Source organism: Apiospora marii (genome assembly GCF_038362585.1).
Source record: "Apiospora marii strain CBS 49790 chromosome Unknown utg000004l_segment0_segment1, whole genome shotgun sequence".
In the NCBI taxonomy this organism is placed as follows: domain Eukaryota; kingdom Fungi; phylum Ascomycota; class Sordariomycetes; order Amphisphaeriales; family Apiosporaceae; genus Apiospora; species Apiospora marii.
In genome coordinates this window covers 2,478,542-2,502,811 of record NW_027117376.1, presented here as the reverse complement: position 1 = coordinate 2,502,811, position 24,270 = coordinate 2,478,542, and the positions used below count along the sequence as shown (strand labels likewise).

At 56.3% G+C, this 24,270-nt stretch overlaps 6 protein-coding genes across 6 annotated transcripts; 3 read left to right on the top strand and 3 right to left on the bottom strand.

The window, feature by feature from the left end:
- Positions 1-845: 845 nt before the first annotated feature.
- On the top strand, positions 846-3,104 carry PG985_007756 (uncharacterized protein; the record flags this gene model as incomplete). The annotated part of the gene is made up of 2 exons (XM_066827524.1): positions 846-2,501; positions 2,847-3,104. 2 exons carry the CDS (start codon positions 846-848, stop codon positions 3,102-3,104), a joined length of 1,914 nt encoding a protein of 637 aa, XP_066685199.1.
- Positions 3,105-5,728: 2,624 nt separating this feature from the next.
- PG985_007755 (N-terminal nucleophile aminohydrolases (Ntn hydrolases)) lies at positions 5,729-8,358 on the bottom strand (the record flags this gene model as incomplete). Its single annotated transcript, XM_066827523.1, has 13 exons — positions 5,729-6,046; positions 6,105-6,172; positions 6,293-6,359; positions 6,449-6,512; positions 6,567-6,595; positions 6,727-6,831; positions 6,887-6,897; positions 6,963-7,170; positions 7,236-7,509; positions 7,626-7,907; positions 7,968-8,023; positions 8,093-8,139; positions 8,208-8,358. The coding sequence occupies 13 exons, from the start codon at positions 8,356-8,358 to the stop codon at positions 5,729-5,731; spliced, it is 1,680 nt and encodes a 559-aa protein (XP_066685198.1).
- Positions 8,359-9,517: 1,159 nt separating this feature from the next.
- On the bottom strand, positions 9,518-10,548 carry PG985_007754 (uncharacterized protein; the record flags this gene model as incomplete). The annotated part of the gene is made up of 3 exons (XM_066827522.1): positions 9,518-10,066; positions 10,120-10,448; positions 10,512-10,548. The coding sequence occupies 3 exons, from the start codon at positions 10,546-10,548 to the stop codon at positions 9,518-9,520; spliced, it is 915 nt and encodes a 304-aa protein (XP_066685197.1).
- Positions 10,549-12,657: 2,109 nt separating this feature from the next.
- On the top strand, positions 12,658-14,230 carry PG985_007753 (uncharacterized protein; the record flags this gene model as incomplete). The annotated part of the gene is made up of 2 exons (XM_066827521.1): positions 12,658-13,167; positions 13,274-14,230. 2 exons carry the CDS (start codon positions 12,658-12,660, stop codon positions 14,228-14,230), a joined length of 1,467 nt encoding a protein of 488 aa, XP_066685196.1.
- An 817-nt stretch (positions 14,231-15,047) lies between these two features.
- Positions 15,048-16,624, top strand: PG985_007752 (cytochrome P450; the record flags this gene model as incomplete). The annotated part of the gene is made up of 2 exons (XM_066827520.1): positions 15,048-16,137; positions 16,203-16,624. The coding sequence occupies 2 exons, from the start codon at positions 15,048-15,050 to the stop codon at positions 16,622-16,624; spliced, it is 1,512 nt and encodes a 503-aa protein (XP_066685195.1).
- Positions 16,625-16,686: 62 nt separating this feature from the next.
- On the bottom strand, positions 16,687-23,936 carry PG985_007751 (uncharacterized protein; the record flags this gene model as incomplete). Its single annotated transcript, XM_066827519.1, has 4 exons — positions 16,687-16,888; positions 17,313-22,650; positions 22,802-23,423; positions 23,490-23,936. The coding sequence occupies 4 exons, from the start codon at positions 23,934-23,936 to the stop codon at positions 16,687-16,689; spliced, it is 6,609 nt and encodes a 2,202-aa protein (XP_066685194.1).
- Positions 23,937-24,270: the final 334 nt, after the last annotated feature.

Here is a 24,270-nt window from a genome sequence, read left to right as displayed (position 1 = left end):
ATGTTTTGGGGAGGTAGGTAGAATATCGATTGTCCTTTCTCCGTATCAATCTACACACGCGCAATAGTAGGTGCAAGTCATCTCCGACCGACTATTCCAAACAATCCGCAATTCTTCAACTGATAGTATGAATTCGAGCCAATCAATGGTTCATTATCAAGGCATATTGGAGAATAGGAATGACCCCCCTTTCGGCGAAGTATTTGGGGATGATTGTAGCTGGCATACCACCTGAAGCAGCTGGCTGAGTGGGTGTTTTGGCTAAGCTGCGATCAACGCTAATTCTCCCGCTAGGGGGCCGAGCAGCAGCGCACGCCACAGCTGAGTTGAAGCCACAGTCTGAGTGCCAAGGCCCCTAGCAGCCTAGATAGCCGCATACCAGCCACTTGGACATGGATTCCATCATCTTCAAGTCTGGCATCGGTATTGGCCTCGCGCAACCCTGGAAGTGATAAACCTTCCTCCAGCACCAGCTTGCTTCTTCCCTCTTCCTGCACCTGGGTCTGTGTGGGCTCTGTATTGGTCTGACAGTGGCCATCCGGAAAATTCTTTCTTATTAAGTCGCAACGACTCGCAGCGACTCACGGCTGCCATTGAACGCATTGTGCGTCCTTCATTGTACACTTCAACCACCAATTCCAACGCTTGTTAAGAAGCCCTTCCTAGCATTTCTGTTCATCCCCCGTGAAGCTGCAATACGACAACATAGAGCTTCCCACTCGCATCGAGCCCTTTCCATTGCCCTAGTTACTCTCCGTGAATAGGATAGACGGTGCCCCGATCCCCGTTTGCTCCTCACGCGCACCTTCCCGAGTAGACTATACGATTTCCGCATCCTTGCAACCATGAATCAGCCCCCTCAGGCCGGCCAGCCCCAAGGGCAGCCGCAACAGCCGAAGTTCGCCATGTATCGGCCGGAGCAGATGCGCACCCTCTCCGTGCTCAACGACCAGGAGAAGGAGAAGTACGAGAAAGGACTGCGCGGTCTGTACGACCAGATGGAGAAGAACGGCCCCGAGACGCAACCCCACCAGAACGCGAAGCAGAAGATCATGGAGTTCTCCCGCATGGTGGCCCAGAAGATTAACACTCTTCGGCAGCGTCAGCAGGGCGCCGGCGGGCAGCCTGTGAACATGGCGAACAACCCGGCGCTGGCAGCACAACGCGCCGCCATGGCCGCGAGACCGAACCAGATCCCTGGCGCGGCCGGCAATACCCCCAACGCGGGCGCGACGCCCCAGCCCGGCCAGCCCCCCAAGGTGCCAGACAGCATCATGGCCCACGTCCAGCAGTTCACCTTCTATGCGCCGCCCACGTTCGGCAAGGACGAGCAGCAACGGTTCATCACCGACGTGCGTACCAAGTACACGCGCGCGTTGATGCTTATGGACAATACGACCAAAAAGGCGCGTCAGATCGATGCCGCTCTTAAGGAGCGCGAGTCGCGGGGCCAGCCCTTTGTTGGTGAAGAGTTGAAGAAGGTGTTGGACCAGAAGCAGGATAATATTCGCAGCCATGGCGAGGCGCAACGTTTTGTCGACAGCTTCCGCAAGCAGCAGGAGCAGTTCAAGGCGCTCCACCAGAATGCTGCCGGTCAACAACCACGTCCCCAGCCTGGTCAGGGTCAAGTGCAGAATGCTGGCAACTCGGCGTCGATGCAGGCTGCGACCGCCTCGGTGAATGCGGCCATGGATGCTGCTAAGAATCAGCAGCTGGCGGCTGCGAACCGAGCGACGGGTACTCCGACCGCAGCAACACCTACCGCAACAACCCAAGGTGCTCCAGCAGGAGCAACGACTATCCCCGCGACGAGCGCGCCTTCGTCCCAACCTCAACAACACGCAACTGCCCCACCAGCTCAGGTCAAAATTGAGCCAGGCACTGCTTCGCAACCACATCCACCTCCGGTCAACACAGCAGTGGCCGCAGCTGCTACAAACCCGCACATGCAATCCGCCGTCACGCCAACTCAGAATTCCGCACGCGTACAAACTCCTCAGACTGCAGCAACACCAGTCGTCGGTGCTGCCAAACCCTTGACACACTCGGCTGCAATGCACATGGCCAACACCCGACAAAATTCCACCAGCTCAGTTCCTTTGGCAGGCGCAGCTCCTACCACAACTCCAGGTTCAGGTGGCATGATGGGCAACGCTACACCTCAAGGCCCTCACCCTCACGGACATCCTCAGCAGCCCGCCACGACTGTCACCACCAAGATGCCCATCCCCAAGAACCTGCCTGAGAAGGCCACGGCAATTCCCACGCCCGTCACCATGGGCGGTGGTGTCAACGGCTCTCGTCCCACCATGGGTGGCGGCACTGGAATCCCCGGCAACGCCTTGGCCCAGCCTGTCATGCAGAAGCCGCCCGCCTATACCTTCGAGGCCGAGGGCGAGCACGTCATGTCCAAGAAGAAGCTCGACGAGCTTGTCCGACAGGTTTGTGGCGGCGGCCCTGCTGGCTCCGAGGGCAACTACTTGACTCCCGATGTCGAAGAGGTACGTTTGAATTTTCTTGCATTTATCCTGACGCGCACATCATCACGTCTGGAATGGCCGCGCACACGTTTTTGGCCTGCCGCTCGGTCGCGACCGTTCGGGCGGCCCCGGGACCGTCCGGATGTCTTTCCCTTGTGAATTTTTCGGGGGAAATGGCGTTCGCGGTCCTTGACGGACACATGATTACTCTGCGAGGGAGCGCGTCGCCGTTTTACCCCATCGTTCGCACATGCTTTATTTACTTGTCTTCGAGATTACATGCGGCCATGGCGGTCGCATGATAGCAACGAAGCACGTGTCCTATCTTTACATGTTCATTGTATGCTGACTTCACATCTACGATAGTCCGTCCTCAATGTGGCCGACAACTTTGTCGACAACGTCATCAACTCTGCCTGCCAGCTTTGCAAGCAGCGCGGCTCCAAGGTGCTCGAGATTCGCGACATCCAGATGGTGCTCGAGCGCACCTATAACCTTCGCATCCCTGGCTACAGTGCTGACGAGTTGCGCACTGTTCGCAAGGCCCAGCCCAGCTCGTCCTGGATTGCCAAGATGAGCGCAGTCCAGGCTGCCAAGGTCATGCCCGGCAAGGACGACAAGTAGGACACGTCAGCTTCTTCCGCGGAGGGTACCGATAACACTGGCAAAAACAAGGGGAAGGGAAAGGCTACTGCCAGCAGCAGCAAGCAACAGGCTGCCAACATGAACTATGGACATGGTATTCCTTTCATGGGCTCCAGCCGTCGTCGCGCTTCGGCAGCCTTTGGGACCTCATCTAACACGGGTCTTTCTTCTGCAGGTCCTGTTCCGACCACTCCCGCACTTGTTACACCTTCTGGAGACACCTTGAACCATCGTACACCGACGACTGGACCTTTCTCGTTGGCGGCCGCCGAGGCCGCCGGCGAGGGCACACTCAGTCTGAATCTTGGGCCTGCTCCGTCTGACACACCCATGCCAACACGTCCGTCGTCGAGCTCGAATAATCAGTGAGACGGCCAACAATCGCAGACACTCGGGTATCTTAGACGACCAGTTTCGATCAGTCTTTCGGCTCATGACGCTTTCGGTTCATCACTCTCCGGTACATCTCTCCCTGTGGTTCATCTCTATGGTTGAACGAATGGGTTCACGAGGCATTTGTGCCTAGTCACAGAATTGCGTTTCCTTTCCCGTTTCTTGGTTGGCAAAACCAATGTATATGTGTGTCCTGTATTACAGTTAGTTGCGTTGCGTTGCGCTGCATTGAGGGTATCGGAGTTCACGGAGTTTTCGACCGACATGCGGACACAATGGAGGCAAAGCACCGGTGGCGTTCGAGGTTGATTTTTCCCCTCCCTTTTTCCCTTCTCTACAAATGTAGATAGATGGGAGGCTCAAGATACCATTGGCATTCTGAATGACTGTCTCTTTGGGGCTTTTTGTGATGGTGATTGTGATTTACGTCTATCTTTTGTGTGGTTGATTTCGACTGTCTATATGCTTCATGATGTGGCAGATGATTGTTATTCCAACTGCTTATTAGTGCCCACTAACGTGATGTGCAATATTGCGTTAATGTGTTAGATGCCGTAGATGTGGTGGGCCCTGTAGTATTCTACAAGATGATCTGCTATGATTAACTGCACAGCTTAGCGAGATAGTGATGTAATCCACCTTGACATGCTAGATCGTGCACGCCTCTCTCCATCAACTCTGCCTTCGATCTCTGAACTTGGCTAGCTCGTTTTCTCATCTGGTAGATGTGATTATGTAGTACGGAGACAGAATCACTTCCGGAAATCAACCTATCACCGACGTTTTTGTTGGGGCCAAGCCGGCCAACTTACAACCCCTTGGACCTACCACGACGAAGATGTAGTCTGAAGAGGAGGGCTGACTAGGGCTCTCTGGCTACATGGCGTTTTGGGACCAACCCCAAAACCAGACAATGAGGGGAGTTGGGGTTTGGTTGCTGTGGGTGAGACTTGTCAATGGTGAGAGTCCCTACATCTATTGGGAGGACGATGAGGACTTTCGGGGAGGTCCCAAAAAAGTAGATTTTGATATTATCTCCAAGTGTTCTGCTTGCTACGAGCCGCAGCTCAACTTCAGATAGATTCGGCCCCTTTATAAGACCTTAAGTGAATATGTAAGGTACGTGGGTAGGTAGGAAGGTTTGTTAGTTACTTATCTACCTACTTACACAGGGTCTGATCTCCAGAGCATCGTATATCAATGCCAACCACTCCCTCGTAACCAAAGCCTGGAGGTCACCTTGGAGCAAGCCAAGCACAACTAAACGCGCTCCGCCCCGTCCCGCCCCAGGCAATCCCCCATACATAAACCATATGCTGAGGTCGGTGACGAACTGGAACCCCCCGAATTTCTCTGGACCAGAACCACTGACCACTGTGCGTGTGGGGGCAGAACGGACCGGTTCGTGGTGGGAGACGAACACTGGCCAGGAAAGGGGACGAGACGACTGGCTGATGGAAAAGCAACAGGGTCATATAGTTTGTTAACGACACTCCAATCATTCAGCAGCACGTTCGCCACCTTGAAGGCTTGTGTAGTGTAGTGGCTATCACTCCAGATTCTGATTTACCATCACCATTCTGGCAACCCCTGTTCGATCCAGGGCACGAGCTCGTTTTTTTTCTTCTTTTTGGCGCAATCCCTTTTGGCTCTGAATGGACCCTTTCAGAATGTCAAACTCCATGTTCCTTCTTTTTGTCTTTTTCTCTTTTTTATCTCATGCAAGTGCAAAAGGCATGGCTTTGTTGGCGAGCCTATTTGGTGTTTGTGTCGCCGGTGCATGAGGTATGCATTCCAATGTCGCGCGCAGCCGAGTTCCGCCATGCCTTTGTCACTGGTTATATATGCAATACTGGCGGTAATCGCAAATACTCAGGCAACAAGCTACAGAAGAATTCTAGTTTGGCAAGCGTGGTTATCCATCAAATTGTGCAAATGCTTGATCACTATGCAGAACCCCCTTTATTGATGCTTCGTAAGTCTAATAGTCTATAGAATATTCATTACATGAATGTTGCCAAGTGTATACTGAATCCCCAAAGGTCGTAGTGAAAGGGACTTGGTATTGGGACGTTGCCCAGTGGCAGGAAGACTCGTGCCAACAGACCAAATATGCTAGGAGAAGGATGCACGGTCGGTCTCCAGTATCGAAGTCACCGTCCGTCCATGCGAGGCGCCACAACTCACTCCATCCAGCCGGACCAGTATTCCTAACGTCTATCGGCATCGGTGGCTACGTTGTGCAGGCTGATGTCTTCCCGTATCGGCGATGTAAGCCCAGCCCTGGCGGTTTCCGCTTCTTGCAGAGTCAGCTCGCTGTGATGCGGTGCTGCAGTGTGCCCGCTGCTGGCTACCGTCGCCGAGTTGATGGGCGCCTTCTTCTTCTTTCCGCGAAGCTCGGCCAGATGCTCGAAGTAGCCCTCGGGCACTGGCGTCACATAGCTGCCGCAGAACACACCAACCTCGAACTCCTTGGGGCCGTGCTCGGGTGAGCATTCGGCGCAGGCGGCCTTGAGATCATCCAGGTTCTGAGCATGGGTTAGTAAACTTATCCAAAAGTATCGAAGCATGGATGTTCCAACTGACCTGGTAGATTACGCTGTCTGCGTCAATCACCTTGGCAATAGCTTGGCGATCACGGTTGGTAGCAATCACTAAGGGAGGGTTGTGGGTTAGCACGGGCTGTAAGGAACTGGCTCGTCCGTACAATAGACGCGGTAGGTTACAATCCCACAACTTTGTGAGAGGGGGTATTGGACAGTATGTCAACTTACATTCCTGCGGTGAAGCCAAGTCGATGCCGTAAATGTGAGGATAAGTGATCGGAGGTGCACAGCTCGCCTGGAAACCAACTATTAGTATTTGAACGATAGACCACCGATAAAGGAATGCCAGAGATATGAGAAATGCAATAGGCGATGGCGGCTTACAAATATCACTTTCCTGGCACCAGCTTCCCTGGCCATGACGACAATCTCCTTACTTGTGGTACCCCTAAGAATGATCAGCTTGGGTGTTTGGAGTTGTACAATGGTGACTTCAACTTACCTCACGATGGAATCATCGACAAGCAAAACCTGGAAGATATTAGCGACTATAATTGCACAAAATGGCAAGAGAAAAAGCATGACGTCGGCTGCAGTGGCTCCGCGGCACGACCTTTAAGCCACTTTAGACAGAAAAACGGGTAAATCCGTAGATCACTTACACAACGTCCCTCGAATTCAGACTCGATGGGACTCAGCTTCCGGCGGACACCCTTCTGGCGTTGGCCCTGGCCAGGCATGATGAAGGTTCTGAAAATGTAGCGGTTCTGGGGGCAAGTTAGGCACTTTACTATATCAAATCAATGATAGTCAGGCACATACCTTGACAAAACCTGCATAAATCAAATTAGTCAATGAACTTGGCCATGTGGATGAATAAAGGAGATGGGGTACTCACCTTGCGAGTAGGGCTTGCCTAAACTCTCGGCAACGGAAGCCGCTGATGTGTTTGCTGTTTCGGGAATGGGAATGACAGCATCGATCTCCTTGATTCCCTCCTCACCCAAAAGCTGGCGGATCTTGTCTGCGAGCTTGTATCCCATGACCTGTCGGCTCTTAAAGACATTGATGCCATCGATTGTGGTGTCGGGGCGGGCAAAGTAGACCTGCATATCCAACATTAGTAAGACTTTCCGTCTATAAAAACAAAGCCACGATGTGCATCACTTACGTATTCGAAAATGTCGGGTGTGTAGGACTTTGCCTCCTGGACTTGACGGAAGATCGGCTTGCCACCCTTCTGAATGAAGACGGCCTCACCAGGCTTGATGTCGCGCATCTTGGTGAAACCCAATTGCCTCAAGGCGATGGACTCGGAAGCCATCATGTAGTCGGTGGCTCCTTCCAAGGTCTCAGAGGGACGCTCGCCTATTATCAAGGGCCGGATGCCGTTGCTGTCTCTGAAACCGAGGATGCCGAAACCGGCGATCATGGCTGTGCAGGCCCTGGAAAATAGGGGGTCAGCATCGGCGCAAAGGAAATTGGAAGAATTCCAATAAATGTGTAGAGAGGAAGACGATGAACATGGTAATAGTAAAAGGGAATATGTCGCAGCACTCACCATCCTCCTTGGCAACGCTCGTACATGCGCGACAGGGCGTTGAAGATATCCTCGGTGTTGACACGAGCCTTGCCAGTCTCGTTCAGCTCGTTGGCGAAGATGTTGAGCATGAGTTCACTGTCGCTGTCAGTGTTGACATGTCTGTGAGCCTCCCTGTCGAGGAATTGACGCAGCTCAGGTGCGTTAGGCAGGTTGCCGTTGTGGCTCAGGCAGATGCCGTAAGGGCTGTTCACATAGAGCGGCTGGGCCTCAGCGGACGACGAGGTACCAGCGGTGGGATATCTGTAGAAATGTTAGCTATACAGCCATTGAATCAATCTCCTGTGTAACAAAGATGCTCACCTCAGATGGGCGATACCCATGGAACCCGGGAGGTCCGCCACCCTGGAGCCATTGGACTTTTGCGAAGGTTAGAATAGGCAATTCTGAGCACAATCATGCCAATTGGCCATTTTTTCTCAAATTACCTTGAAGACGTCGGCAGCAAGACCGTTGCCCTTGCATGAATAAACTCCTGATGGCCGTTGTGTTAGTGGGTGGCGCTTTGGTAGTTTTTGGGGGAGCAGCAGGGGTGAGACGGACTTCCTCCAGCGGCGCACGTGGCGATACCGCAGGCATCTTGGCCTCTGTGCTGCAGGTAGTAGAGGGCGGAATGCAAATCGGTGGCCGCTTTGCAGGGCGCCAGCGGATCGTCGCCAACGTGGCCCAAGATGAGACCGAGAACGCCGCACATGTTGGCCGTATGAAGAAATTGACTTGTCGCGCACAGCGATTTGCAACAAACGGGTTGGGCGCAAAGGAGGAGGGAATTCGAGGTTGACGACGATATGGGGATTTTGGGTATGGAGGGGCAGGGCGGTTCAGACAATAAATTATTATGGGCGCCGGCTTCGCGATGGACCTGCGCATTCAAAATTTCGAGGGGCCGATAAACGATAAGGAAAATGACTAAGGAGGGGCAGCACTGGGCAGGGGCATTGTCAGTGGGCGGCGGGCGTCTGGGCAGGTGGGCGCGAAAAGCTAGCGGTCAGAATTTGGGCGGTTTGTGGGGAAATTTGCGTGCCTCGTGGGGTGCAAAGTCTGACGTAGTACTACACACCTTTTACCTTTCTCTTATCCTTCACTCTGCTAGACCTTCTTGGTACTGCTATTCTTCCAGAACTCTAGAAGGCCTAGGCAGAATCCTGGGTTCGTCGAGATTGATTGATAGGGTTCGGATGGTGAGCCGTGGGACCAATCCCGTGAACCCTCACAACGTGGATGGGTAGCACCAGATCTCATGTTACCTGTGTTCATGTGCTAAGGAGGTAGGTTACAGAGGTGTCGATTTGGAACACCTTCAAAAGTACGCCACTTGATTGGACAGCGGACTATTCACTCCTCTGGATTCACGGAACAAACCGGTCGCGCCTTCCTTAACAATCCTCGTTATCTCTAATGGCTCAAAGAAGGCATAGTCCAGATCAAGTTATGTCCCCTCAACGATTCGTAGCGAGCTGAAGCAGGCAGTGTCGCAGACCTACCATGCCAACATGCATGCAAGCGAATCAATCACAAGGCTAACCCGAGCACCACTACTCAATTGAGACAAAAGAAGAGACGAGTATCAGGATAAGACGGCATCAATTGTTGGTCTGGTCAATCGCGATGCCATACTGAAGACGATTGTCTCTTGCGTGCGAATGTCAATGAGCTGCCACGATTCCCTCCAGCGGCTAGTCGCGGCTTTGGCGCATCGGGACTGCTATCCACGCAGTACCCCCTAAAGCGCGGCGAAGCAACAGGGGTATTGCAATCGAGATTGAGACACTCCGTACAGAGTCAATTCTTCACTCATGAACCATCCTATTAGGTACATTATATTCTCTGAATACCGAAAGGTATCGTGGCAATCACCCCAAGAACTTGAGAAGCTTCTCCCATGAAGCAGCCGGCGTAGTCCGCGGCGCAGCAATCTCCAAGATCTCCTTGCTCGTCGTCGCCGCCGACGCCCCGCCCTGCCACAGGACCTCCATCGCGTGCTGGATGGACAGGATCAGAGTTCGGTGCTCCGGGTCCGCGGCGGCCATGGTCTCAACGTACGACATGTCCTTGTAGCTGACCTCCTTCACGGGCGCCCCGATCTGCTGCTCCACCATGGCCACCATCTCCCGCCCCGTAACGTCCTCGGGCCCGTTGATGGTGTACTTGCCGCGGTTGTGCACCGAGAGGTCCTCGTGGACCAGGAGCCGCGCCGCGATCGGCCCGATATCGTCGGCGTCGATGACACCGATGGGCGCGTCGGGGTTCGCCAGCACCCGCAGCGGCCCATCCGGTTTCCCGCCCGTCTCGCGGTACGTCTGTACATACAACCCCATCGTGTAAAACGCCAGCGCCGAAAACGCGTTGGGCTGCAGCGACGTCCACTCCAGCCCCGCAAACGCCGGCGTCTCCAGCATCGTCTCGATGGCCCAGTGCGTGCGCGCGCGTAGTAGGCGTCGCAGTCGGGCCGCACGTTGGGCGCCGTCGTCGAGATGCGCACGACGTACTCGACGCCGGCGCGCAGCGCCGCCAGCAGGAACCCGGACTCGGTCGAGAACTGCGCGGGGTCCACGGCTGACGCCACGAACGCTCGCTGCACTTCCTGCTCCCGCAGCCAGCGCTCCGACACGTCGGCCCAGTTGAACTCGAGCACCTCGACCCTGGGGAGCGTCGCGAGGTGCTGCGCGGCGGGGCTCTGGGCTGAGCGGGTGAGGGCGAGGATCCGGTGGCCGGCGAAGGGGCTGCTGCCGCCCTCCTGCTTCAGCATCTGGGATAGGGCCGTTACGGTGCTGCGGCCGGTATCTGTCCAACAGTGTCAGCGAGTATAATGATATAGTAAAAAGCCTAGCTTCGTGTAACACTGACTGCCTGTGGCGCCAACAACAAGAATCGTAGGTGCCATGGTGCCTAAAGATCGATCGTCAAGCTGGGAGATAAATGGGTAACAATCTCTTTTTGCTTTTACCCGAGTTAAGAGGTCGTCTGCTTAACCTGTTACAAGTATGATTACAAGGTGATACGAGTGGCGTTCGAATTCTTAAGAGGGCGTTGAATCTTATATAGGGGTTGTTACACGGAGCTTATTTGTCAGCTCGCTCGGAGACTTTCCATTGTTCCCCCGCCCGACACGGGGCAATTGGTAATGCCTGTTTCGTATACAATCGTACGGCAACTGGCGATTGGCAATAGCTGCGAGTTAATGTTTCGGGTCTCCGCATCTGCTATTGGCAGGCCTGGGTCGGGGACATAACGAAGGTGGCAGAGTCTCCGCGGTCTCCGATGAGTTGTATTTGGTCCGGTCCCACTGGTGCGACCAGTCTGACGGGAGCAGTCAGCCTCTGGTAAACATGCCAACATGGAACATACATGGAGCACATGTTATCCCCCAAAACCCGTTTTCCAGGGTCGTCAGCCAGTCTGGGCTTTATTTGAGATACCAAAAAGGATTCCCGTAGATCTTGTGGTTTTGGTGAAAGTTCAGGTTGAGTAAGTACAAATTCAAAACAAGATAACCAACAACTTGTTCACTGGACCGAGAGATCGAACAACGACTGATTTTCTTCCCTATTTCACGATTATTCCCTCAATAGTGATCTAATACCAAATCGGTCCGACAGGAACCAAAACCCCGGCCTTTTCACCCAACTACGCTTGTGATAACGCAACAAATTCACTCGGTACTGTACAATCCTGTCAAGGAGACATACAGTTTCAAGCACAGCACATATGAACTAATGATTGGGCTATAAAATTCAGTTTTACAGCCAACCTTTGCTGAGCGCTTCGGCCACGAATTTCTTATACAGGGTCCAAGTCACGGCTTTTTTAGTCATCATGAACAACGAGGAGGATTCCCATTAGTCTGTGCGAATATAGACCTAATCGGGTTCCGGTCCTGTTGTCTCTGAGGAGGTTACGGTTTTACCTCCGGGGTGAACTGTCAAGTAACGTCCTAACCATATTTGGGGAAGTCATGCAACAACTATATTGAACGATATGCTCTGTTCACGAGTCCCTCGAGGTTTAGCCAATTGTTGTTAAAAATAGCGGCTACCCAAAAGAGTTGCTCTGGTACTTGATATCTCGGCCGCTGTCCCCATAATATCAGGCGATGCTGTCTGATAGGGGTCATCTCTCCAAAATCTGTCATTGATACCAAAAGCTACCACGTCCCTAAGGTCCCCAGCAGTTCGGCGCTGAGACCAAATTGAAAATCCAGAAGTGCTGTGTCGTGTTCTTCTTGGCGTTTTGGTCAGAGTGCGCGATCTGAGTCTCGTGTCTCACACACTTTGTCCTCCTGCCCTCCGAGACACTCGATCGCTGTGGCCATTCCATGGATTAGCTGATCACAAACCTTGATTTGACTTTGCAAGAGGGAGCGAAGGGTGGCGAAGGCCTGCGTTTCCTTAAGTATTAAGGGTATAAACAGAGACCCTGCTAGTCAAGTGAACAAAGACCAGCTCACCCCCAGAGGGTCCCTCAGCGCAACCCAATGTAAGCATTGAAAACCAGTCGTGGACACTTATTTGAGGCCATTTTGTACCAAGAGCAGGCTCGCTGTCGACCGGCGTTTGAGTAAGACACGAAAGGCTATGGACCATGGGACTCGAAAGGTTTGATAGGAAGCGCCCGAACCAGCCCGGAAGCCAAGCTCAGACGGCCAACAGCGTGCGAAAACAAGGAGAAAACTCTTGAAGCTGTCAAAGTTCGTGCCATGGAAGTGTCTTCAAAGACACCAAGCCATGCTCTGCTGCCAATCTCGCATATTATGCATATTCGGAACTCGATAGCCCCCCGAAAACATCACAGCTTCACTTGACTGAACCTAATATGGGAAATTTAAAATTGGTCATTGCTGGGCGCTGATTCCTTGGTATCAAGTTATATATGATGAAATGGTCTGCCGGTTACAGTTAAAGATGATAATTACTCTGGTTTTGCTTCTTGATAGCTAGCATCAAGCAGCAATGCTTTAGCGGTTTCCGACAGTCTACGCATCGGTACTTTCAGCATGTTTTCCCACACAGCAGCTTTCGTCTTCGTTTTCTTGTCTTTACTCGTCGTACGCAACGATGCCCTCCTCAACGGCCTCTTACCAGGCCTAAACCTGAAACTCCCCCTCCTCAATCTAGGCCCCCTCCTCGAACCCCTAGCCGATGACCCCCTGGTCCCCCCAACCCAAGACCCCTTCTACACGACCCCGGCCAACATCAGCGCCTACCGCGAGGGCCAGCTGATCCGCGACCGCCTCCTCCCCAACGAGATCAAGTCGGGCCCCGCGACCACCTATACAGCCGGCCGGGTCTACCAGTACATGTACCGGAGCCGCGACTCGGTCGACCGGCCCGTCGCCAACATCGCCACCCTCATCGCGCCCCCCGCCACGGCACTCCGGGACAACACCAAGCTGCTCTCGTATGCCATCGCTTACGACTCGCCCAACCCGGACTGCGTGCCGAGCTACGCGCTGCGGCCGGGCAGCCCTGCCCCGCCCGGCGCTTTGAGTGTCGACGCCATGATGGTGAGGCTGCCATCTTACATCTTTTTGGTCTCTTCTTTTGTTGTCTTTCTTTTTTTTTTCTTTTCTTTCAACTCTTGACTTTCACTAACATGCCCCACCCCCAAAGATCTCCGTCGCCCTGAACCGCGGCTGGTACGTCGTCACCAGCGACTTCATGGGCATCAACGGCGCCTTCCCCGCCGGCCGCCAAATGGGCTTCGCCATCCTCGACTCGATCCGCGCCGCCCTGGGCCCCCGCTCCCGCAACGCGACGGGCCTCGCCCGCAACGCGCGCTGGACCCAGTACGGCTACTCGATCGGCTCCTTCGCGTCCGGGCTCGCCGCCGAGATGGCGCCCAGCTACGCCCCCGATATCGCGGCACCCGGCCGGCTCCTCGGCAGCGCCCTGGGCGGCACCGTCCCCAACGGCACCAACCTGTTCCTGCAGGACACCGGCGGCCTCGGCGGCGGCCTGCTGTTCAGCGCCCTCCTGGGCCTCTCGAAGGTCTACGCCAACTTCAGCGCCCTCTTCGACGCCGAGACGGCGGCGCCCCTGAATAGCAAGCCGACCTTCGTCTACATCGGCAACAACGACGTCGAGACCAACAACCAGCGCGGCGTCGGGCAGGACCTCTTCGACTACCTGGCGAGCGGCCGCGCCGTCGTCTACAACGAGACCTTCCGGACCGTCACCTCGGGCGCCTCGCAGCAGGGCGTGCACGGCGTGCCCGACACCCCGCTCTACGTCTTCAAGGGCGCGCGGGACGAGATCTCGAATATCGCCGACACGGAGCGGCTCGTCGACCGGTACTGCGAAGAGGGGGTCGCGGTCGAGTACGAGCGCAACGCCGCGGCGGGGCACGCCGACGAGGAGCTGCTCGGGACGCCCGCCGCGTACGACTGGCTCGCGGCCCGGTTCGCGGGGCGGCGGCCGGCGGCGCGGCCGGGGGCCTGCGTGAGGCGGGACGTGTCGTTGCCTTCCTTGTCGGCCAGCAGGCTGGCTTCGTTTTACGGGCTGCCGGCGGCGACGGATGTGGCGAGAAGGCTGGGGATCACGCTTGGGCTGTCCAGGAGGGAGCGATAGAGGGGACCAATTCAGTAGTCGGTTGGGCGAAATAGGAACCGGCAGGCCGTCTAGCGTCTATTGTCACTACTATAGTGTGCATCGAGATGAAGCATAGCCAGAGCTACCGCTTGTGATACCTGGCGCATCAACACCTGCCACTTATTCACCCAAACTAAATACCTCTGAGACCCGTTCGAAGGCCGCCCAGCATCCCCATCTTCTTCGCCAGGGTGCCCCGCTGCAACCTGCGCCTGTAATCCTTGTAGTGTTCTGGTGCGCGCCTGCTTACCTTGCCCTTTACTGTGAAGGCACACGTACCTCGCACCCTTTTGCGTCGGGGAACAATTGGGGGTGACAGTCCCGCTGCAGCTGACCGTAGACCGGGTGACCTCGGCACAGAAATCGACATGCCCAAGGGGATTGACGAGGTGTAATTACATATATTTCTCGTCTCGGGCGTGCGGGTTTCGGGCGCCAATGTAGCTGGACAGGATGCTGCAGGGATTACGCTAGAATGCTCACTTGTTTGGCGAGATACCTAGCCAGCTCCGTGCGTGCGTCTGATGAGACGCTGCCTGGCTGTGGGGTCGCGTCGGCAATCCGGAGGCCTGAGCCTAGATTAAATGTGGTGCCCTATATATACATCATAATGATTCAGAATGAGCTACTTTTAGGCCACTTATATTTGGCCAATTAGAGAACATCAGCATTGGCTCCGTAAAGACGAATCAAGTGACGGATAATATAAAATACTTCAAATGTCCATAACAGTAGGAGTTTCGCAGAAGCATAATTACATCCTTTATTTTAGAAAACTTACAGTCGCTGAATCACCATGCTTATCGATTTCCCTTCAAGTGTCCGTGTTTGGACAGCTCTAGTCGTTTTGGTTATTAGTGCATACCTATTTCGCCTTACACAGATAACCTTTCCAACCTTTCCAATCGTCAATCAATACCCACGCGACTTATTTGGCCGAAGAGCGAACCGCGAGCTCCGCAAGAACGCACGCAGATTGATCACAGAAGGTCTTGCGAAATACCAAGGCCCCATTGCCGTCGCCCTTCCGCATGGGCAGAAGAAGGTTATCCTACCGGCCTCGTTGGCTGCTTGGGTCAAGTCTAACCGAGATCTTGATCATAAGCAACTCGTCAAAGATGAATTCTTTGCCGGAATTCCGGGCTTCGAAGCGCAATCTGTGCTGCACGGCTCTGACGATTTGCCTAAACGCATAATCACAACCAAACTGGGCCAGAACGAGAGCACGATGGAGACGATGAACGCCAGCCTGGCGCGGGGTCTACAAATTCTCTGGGGTGACGACAACAAGTGGCACACCATTGACTGGCACAAGGACACCATGGGCGTCATCGCCCGCGCGGCGTCCTCGGTTTTTGTCGGTCCGGAGAAGGCCGATGACCCCGAGTGGTTGGATCTCGTCCAGGGCTATGTGATGTCCTACTTCACGGCCGTCAACGACCTGCACGGGTTCCCGGCTTGGTCGAGATCAACTGTGCACTGGTTTCTGCCGAACGCCATCGCCTGTCGCAAATACGTGGCTCGAGCACGCGTCATGATAAAGGAAGTCCTTCACAACCGGCAAGAAGAGACGAAGAGCGCGAAATTGGACGGCAGGAAGGTACCGGAGTACAACGATGCCCTTGCGTGGACCATGACCGCTTCGGACGGGAACATCGAGCCAGGGGACCTCCAATTGTCTTTGGCCATGGCGGCACTTTTCACCACGACTGAGATGTTCCGGCAAGTTTTGATTGAGGTTGCTCGTCATCCGCAACTGATCGAACCGCTACGGAGCGAGCTTTCACAACAAATTTCGGCACAGGGAATATCGGTCGCTGCTGCAAACAACATGGTTATGATGGACAGTGTTATGAAAGAATCTCAAAGAATGAGTGCTAGCTTAGGTACGTGCTTGCGTTTCTTTTTTTTTTTTTCTTCATCACTTCCTGCTGCTGACTTCCTGATTCAGTGGCCCTTGAGCGTGTGGCCCTCAGAGACACAGTCCTTCCGGATGGAAAGGTGATACCCCGTGGTTCGCAAATCATGGTCGACGCCACCGACTTGTGGAACCCTGTCGTCTATCCCAACCCAGAGGAGTTTGACGGATACCGGTTCTTACGTAAGCGTGAAGCAGGCGATACATCAAGCCAGTTCGTCCAATCGGGCCCGGATTTTAATGTATTTGGTGGAGGCCGACACATCTGTCCCGGACGCTTCTTCGCAAATAACGAATTGAAGCTCGCACTGGCTCACGTACTTTTGAAGTACGACATCCGATTGTCAAAGGGCAGCGATTCAAAACCCATACTGAACGGTTTCTACTCAATGGTTAACCCGAAGGTTCAGTTAGAGGTAAGGAGGAGAAAAGACGAAGCAAGGGTGATCATATAACGAGCAGCGAGTGCCTGTATACGGTCGGGATATAGTAGAAGAAATATCCTACTCACTATTTACTAATAGGACTCTGCAAGCGAATACTTGATATCAACTAGGGCAGAAGTGCTAACCTTCATAAGAAGGGTGGCCTGTCTGGCATGTGTACTAGGGAACAGGGCTATGAAGGCCATTTCTCCATTGTCGCTGGGATTTCCTACCCGTAGTCTGCGTGCAAAGGGTGTACCAGTGACGTGACTTACGAATAGAGCACTGAGAAGCCTATTAGTCTGTCAATTTTTCGTCAGCCTGCTTCCCAGAATGTTTAGAGGTAGAAGGACCCCTAGAGAAAAGACCGCAAGACAAGCGTCACAATGATGAGAGTCTATGAAGACCGGAACAGTATATTAGATTTAATATTCACAGTGCTAAAAGAATAAGAGAAACCGGGCATTTTCTATACTTCCTCCTGTCGAAACCCACCATCTCCAATCGACCAGCCACATCCACCTCGACAGCGGCCCTGAACCACAAGAAGGAAAGTCAAAGGTAGGAGATCCCCGAGAACAACCACAACGCCAATCCCCACCAAAATGAAGGTAACCGGGCGCCCTCTCATAGAGACCCCTTTCCTCGCTCAACACCACCCCCTCGCCGCCACCCTCACTGCTTTCCCCTCCCCCGAAACCCACCCTCCATCTCATACCCCTCCGGCAACAGTCCCCATTTGTTCAAGTCCCCCTTCCCCAACAAATCGTCCTCAGCCGAAGCCTTTCCATGCCCAAACGCCGCCAGATCCCAGCGCTCCACCCCCGCCGCCCCCGCCATCTCGGCCGGGTACCGCGCAAACACATCCGCGTTGAGGCGCTCGTACTCGGCATACCCCTTCGGCCACCCGCCCACGCGCTCCAGCGCCAACCTCAGTAACCAAAGATGCTGGCGCGCGGTCTGCCCGTCCGACTTCTGCTGCTGCTGCTCGCCATGGGCGCCGGAGACAAACGAAAAAGTGCGGCTGTTCATCATAGCCATGCCGTTCCCGTTAGAGGAGCCGCTGCTGCTGATGCTGCTGCTGCGCCGACCGCTGCCGAACCCATCCGACGACATCATGCCGTTGGCATTGCCGTGGAGCAGGGAATCCAGACTCCCGTCCACGCTGGCGTAGCCGGGATCGGTAAGCCCCCGCAGGATATCCTCGTGAATCGCGGCGCTCTTGCGATAATACCGATTCGCGATCTCCTCCGCGCCCGCGGAGCCCGAGACCCGTCGGCCGTTGTGACCGCTAGACCCAGAGTGCGCCTGCTGCTGGTGCCGCTGCGCGACCCCCGAGTACAGCTGCGACAGCAGCAAAGCCATCTCGACCGTGGCCGGGTGGCACAGCCCGTGCACGCGGCGGCAGTTGTAGACGATGTGCTCCGCGATGCGCAGGGCGGCGGCCGAGTCGCCGACCACGTAGCGGGCCAGGATGTAGCGGCGGGCCAGGGAGAAGGTGACGGCCGGGTCCCAGTCGTGCTGCGCCTCGCGGCTCTCCCAGAGGGCCGTCAGGACGCTGGCCAGGGCCTCGTAGTTTTTCTGGGCGCCCAGGAGGGCGATCAGCTTGTGCAGGGGCGCGGGGCCCAGCTTGGCCAGGTTGATCTTGGTCGACTTCATCTTCGCCATCCCGCCGTCGTTGCTGCTGCCGCTCATGAGGACGCGCAGCACGTCGGCGAGGATGGGCTTGGAGGTCGCGAGGAGGGCCTTGCGCGCGTCGGGGGTGAGTTTGTTGTCGTAGTCCATGGCGCGGCTGCCGAGCGACATGCTCATGGTGAGCACGAGCTTGGCCATGACGGTGGTGCGGTACGACTCCGGGTTGGCGGCGATGAGCTTGTGGCAGGCGCGGGCGAGGTCACAGGCCGTGTCAAAGTGACTCTCATTGATTAGTTCCATGACACGGGTATTGCCGATAATGCCAGCCGTGCGCACCATATCATGGGACCTGTGCGTGTTGAAGTGCCGCATAACGGCCTGAAGCAGTACTTTGGTCTCGGTTGCCGACATCTTGGCCTGTCTCATAAAGCCCGGCTTGGCATCGGCCACCCACAAGGCGTACTGCTCGAACACGTGCGTCGCCGCCTTGGTCCGGCCGGAGCTCTCGAGGCTCTGGTGGATCCGGGCGGCGGCCACGGAGACGTCGAGGAAGTTGCTGCTCTTGGACCGGACCAGCCCGCGGAACTCGTCGAAGTAGGCGATCTGTGCCACCAGCCCCGCCATGATCTCCGTCATGCTGGCGGAAGTACGGCCGAGGCTGTACTCCATCTGAGCGAGGAAGACGAGGCTCTCGCGCCCACACGACGACAGGTCAAATTGGCTGGACTTGGCGTGCGACATGTCCTTCATCACCAGCTGGCGGTACAGCTCCTCCGTCATCTCCGTAGCCTGGCTCATCTGCTCGCTCGCCTGGTAGCTCGACGCGATCGTCTTGGCCGCAGACACCAGCCTAGTCAGGGACTTTTGCGTAGTCAAGATACTGACGGTCGCCTCCCGGAGCTCGCGCGACACGGTCTCCTTGGTCTCCTGCTTGGTGCTCTGGTGCATGCTCCGGAACTGAATGAGCTCGGCCAGCTGCGTCAGCGACTCCTCGTGGGCCCAGCCGTACTTCTCGTGCACGGCGCTGAAGCGCTTCTGCAGGACCTCGACGACGCGCTCGACCTGCTCGGACGAGAAGGTAGTCGTAGTCGAGCTGGACTTGGACTTCTCCTCGCGCATAAGGGCGGCCATCTGCTCCTCGCGCATAACCTCGAGCTCCGACGCGATCTCCTTCAGATCAATCTGTTGAGTCCCGGTCTTGACGAGCTCCTCGTACAGCGTCATGGCCTGCATCTCGGTCGCCCTGGACTCCTGGCACACCCTGGCCAGCGTCAGCGTGGCCTGGACCGTGACGGACGCCGCCGCGCCGTAGAGCGTCTTGCACTGCGACCGGTACTCGGTCGCGATCCCGTGGATCGCCGCGAAGGCGGTCTTGGCGTGGCGCAGGCAGCCGAGGTAGCGGTCGAAGCACTCGCGCATCATCGACGAGTCGCGCAGCGCCGGGCTCGACTTGGGGCTCGCGAAGAAGGTGCTGAACAGGGTCTTGTAGTAGGGCAGCGCCTCGGAGAAGGCGCCCTGGTTCCACAGCTCCGTCGCCACGATGATGGTGGGCTTCAGGGCCTCGGGCTTGCTGGTCTTGCTGCCGTCGCCGTTGAGGATGCGGATGATCTTTTGATAGTACCCGACGAAGGCTGGGCGGGGGCGGGAGAGCTCGGCGAGGTCCCAGAGGACCTTGAGGACTGTGGCGTGGTGCTCCCCGTGGCGCCCGATCAGGTCGTCGAGCACCTCCTGGCGGATGGCGATGCCGGACTCGTCCTGCGAGGTCTTGCTGTAGAATGACAGTAGAGTCTGGGTGGCGTTGTCCCGCAGCTTGTCATCTACCTCGCGGCCCGATCGGAGGGCGCGGTAGATGCGAACACGGATATCCTCCTCGTCATTCCGGCGACGACGAGTGGAGTAGCATTCGGCCAAGCGGGTAGCCAGACCGATGCACTCCTCGACATGATGGGAGACAAGGGTGATGTCCTGCACCTGGGCCGAGAACAGCGAGGGCCAGATGCCCCGGAGCACCTTCGTGATGAAGGTCGTGGCGTCCTGGTAGCGACGTTGAGACATGTAGATGGAGATGAGGCCGTTGGCCGATGCGAAAGTCTCCAATTGCATGGTCGTGATGGATCCAGCGCACTCGTAGATCGTCTCCTCCACCGACTTCTCCGACGTGGTCGTTTGGGTGGATGAGCTGGAAGACTTCAACACCTCCCTCGTGGTCTGCCGCACCTCTTCCTCGACTTCCTTGTACATCGAGCTTTGGGTGCGGTTGGTGGACTTGTAGTACTGCAGGCAGAACTTGGAGATGGACAGCGACACCGACGACATACCCATCGTCTTGAGCGACTCGGACACCTGCTTCAGGAGCGATACCGAGCTGTTGGCAAGCAGAGTAGACGACTGGTGGCTGTACTCCTCCCAGACGCTGACGAGCAAAGCCGAAGCCTCCGAGGTTCTCTTCTGCGACTGCAGGAACTTTGAGTAGGTCAGGAGAGCCTGCAAGTTCTTCTCGGCCCAGACCTCGGAGCGATGAAGCCTGTACTCGCGGCTAGCTCGCTGCCACGCGTCGATGTAGATCTTCTCGGCCACGTCGATGCGGCCCGCCGCGACGAACTTCTCAGCCTCCTTGATGGAGCTTTCAGATTCCTCAATGAGGTCGTCCCGCTCTTCGACATCCAGCTGTAGCATACCGCCCTCCTCAGTAGTCGTCTCTTCATGTTTGCCCTTCAGATGAACTGACAGATCGCCCTCGGTCTCCGAGGTGACGACGGTCTCTGACTCGGACTTGACGCAAGAGTGGATCGAGTTCATGATGTGCTCATACTTCTTCGTCTCCTTCACGGAGCGGTAGTACTCCGCGAGATGCTGGAGCGTACTGACAACCAGGGTGGAGCTCTGGCTGGACTTGGAGCTGTAGCAGTGGACCAGGATCGAAGAGATCTCCTCAAGCTTGCTCATGACGTCCGTGCGGGAGCTGGAGGTCTTGTTCTCGATCAGCTGGATGTACGACTCGGCCATCTGGGTCGTCAGCGTGTAGTCGACCTCGGCCGTCGAGCGCCGCTTGCTGCTCAGCACGGTGGCCTCGAAGAAGAGGCCGGCGGCCTCGTCCGTCCGCCCGAGCTGGCGGTGGATGATGGCCAGGTAGATGATGCACTGCAGCGTGAGCGGGCTCTTGGTCGTGAAGCAGTCGCGGTAGATGACGGTCACGGTGGACTGGTACGCCAGCAGCAAGGGGACGGGGCAGTGCTGCCACAGGGTGGCTTGGAGGCGCAGCGAAGTGACCGTGGTCGGGAAGGCCTTGCTGAACGTCTTGGCGGCCCCCGTGTTGCCTTCGGTCGTGAACACCTTGGACTGGGTGAGGTGGACCGGCCAGTGGCGGACCGCAAAGTCCAGAAGCGGGTAGCGGTTGAGCAACTGGACCTTGTCGTGGTCGTCGAGAAGGCGGATGGATGGCTCATGCTGCTCGGGCACCGCCGTCTTGATGTACGACAGCAGGCGCATGGCGAGGTCGGCGTGAGCATCCTTGACCGAAGGAACGAGTTGCCCCTTGTTCTGAAGCTCGCGCAGTGAGGCGCGAATGAGCCCGTGGCGGATGCACATGAGACCGTGCTGCATGAACACGAGGTTCTGCACGTGCTTCAAAGTGGATAGCACATCGACGTGGGCAATATCCGAGACGGTGCCCTTGTCGGGATTGACACACAACAGCGTGGCGAGCTCCTTCAGCGACAAGGGACGCTCGGCGGTGGCCAGCCACAGGAGCATGTGTCGTGCCTCATCCGTCATGCTGGACGAACTCACGTTCTGCTGAACGAATTCCGTGACGGCAGGCTTCGACTTGGTGAGCGTCTCGACGGCCGAGCGGAACGAGTCGATGCCGACGGCGCGGCGAAGGCGTTTCGTGGCCAGCTTGGCCCAAAGGAAAGACCCCGCGGACGTCTCCGTAAGAAGGGAAACGATGGACTCCTGCTCAAACTCAGACATGTGGCTGAACTCCGTATCGAACTCAAAGTGGCTCCGAACGACGGCCATGATATCATCGAAGACCAGACCGTCCGTGATCTGCATGCTCGCCTGCCCCGGCGCATCGGCAAACTTAGCCCTGCCCAGCGTGATGAGCCGGACGTTGCTGCTCTTGTCGGTGGCGCCGACCAGACGCCGGAACATGGACTTCTCGTCGCACGACGCGTCGTCGATGCCGTCGACGACGAGGACCAGCTCCCGGGCGCCGGGAAGGCCGGCGCCCAGCGCCCGACCCATGGCGGACCAGACGGCGTTGTCGTACTCCTCGCCGTTGGCGACGGTCTGGCATTCCCTGTAGGCCTCGCACAGGATCTGCAGGAGCTGGATGTTGCCGACGCGCTTGTCCAGGAGCTGCCGCATGACGGCCTTGGCGATGGCGCGCGTTGCCGTCTCGACGGGCACGTTGCTGTCTAAATATGGGTGATCTTGGTTAGAATATGTATGCAAGGGGTGACGTCAAGAGAAAGGAAAAGGAAAAGGAGGCAAATATCAAGTTGAAAGAGAACAAGAAGTTCGAACTGGAGAAAACAGTGAGTGAAATGAGACTCGAGTAATACATACCGATTGAAACGTAAAGGGCGCTGTGGTTGACACCCGAAATGGGCCGCTGCAGGTAGTCGACAATAACAGACGACGCCACAGTCTTGCCGCAACCCGACTTGCCATTAATAGCCAAGACCTTATCCTGCCCCCTCAGGAAGCGCGTCAAATGGGGGCCAACCCAAAGACAAGTCAGCTCCTCGCGCTCCTGCGCCAGCAGCGACACCCAGCCTCCCGCGACATTAGTCAAGACCCGGTCCTCGGGCGAAAGCCACGACTTGACCGACTTGACGTCGGCGACCGCCTGGGCGCCGCCCATGTCGTGGGCCATGAGCTGGTGGCGCCACATGGCCTCGGCGATGCGGTCGCAGCGGTCCCGGAACGTCTTGATCGGCTCCGCGAAGGTGCTGTAGATGTTGACCGAGACGGACTCGTCGGACGCGCTGCGGATCGCCTTGTAGAAGTGGGTTGCGACGCTGGCCACGACGGTCACTAGGTCCGTCATGGCCAGCACCAGGTGCTCCCGGATCTCCTGCGACACGCGGAACGTCTCGGTGCGCTCCAGCAGGTCGGCCAGGGTCGTCGAGATGCTGTAGAAGAAGCCGAGGGAGGTGGTCAAGGCCGACGCATTTTCTTTCCCCAACTACATAGGATGTCAGTGAACTGCCTCAGACATGCAAGGGGGGTAGAGGTAGGCCAGAGTCCCGACCTTGAGCAAGATGGCACAGTAACCGTAGGCTATCCGCGTAGCCATGGCACTATCGCTCGCAAACTCCTCCATCGACATCTCGAAGGAGTGGAGCCGCTCGACAAAGAGCTGCGTCCACGCCAGGACCTTGTCGTAGTTGCTGCCCTCGGCCGGGAGGTGGCTCATGCGCTGCACGGCGATCCAGTCCAGGATGGAGACGTGGCTCTCGCCCATGATCTGGCCCGACATGTCCGACCCCAGCTCCATGTCGCTGCGCCGCTTGAGCGCGTACACGACGCTCGAGATGGCGGACGTCTCCATGCCGGAGGAGCTGGTAAAGCGTGAAGAAGACGTGCCCGAAATGTGGCTGCTGGTCATGCTGTGTTCCATCATCCCCGAAGAGGAGGAAGACTGTTGGAAGTCCAGGCTCTGGCCCCCCAGCGTCTGGGGGAGGGGCGTGCCGGACATGACGGAGGCGGGCGCCATTGCATCCAAAAGCAATGAAGTATGTAGGTAGTTGTCGTTAGTACAGAGTACCTAGCAGTACTGTGGTATTTGTGCTGATTGAAAACCAGTCAAACCGACTGGGCATAATATGGTTGGGATTGGGAGAGGATAGATAGTCTGCATCGGTGACGAGAGCGAGCTGGGCTTATATGAACAAACGACCAAGTATGGTCGATTGTCAACCCCCAAGTACGAAGAATAGGAATAACCCTGCCGTCGAATTCGTCTGCATCGAGATACAGGTTGGCCCATCGCTACAGTGTCACCGCCGCGGGCTTGCCCAATACAGAAACAC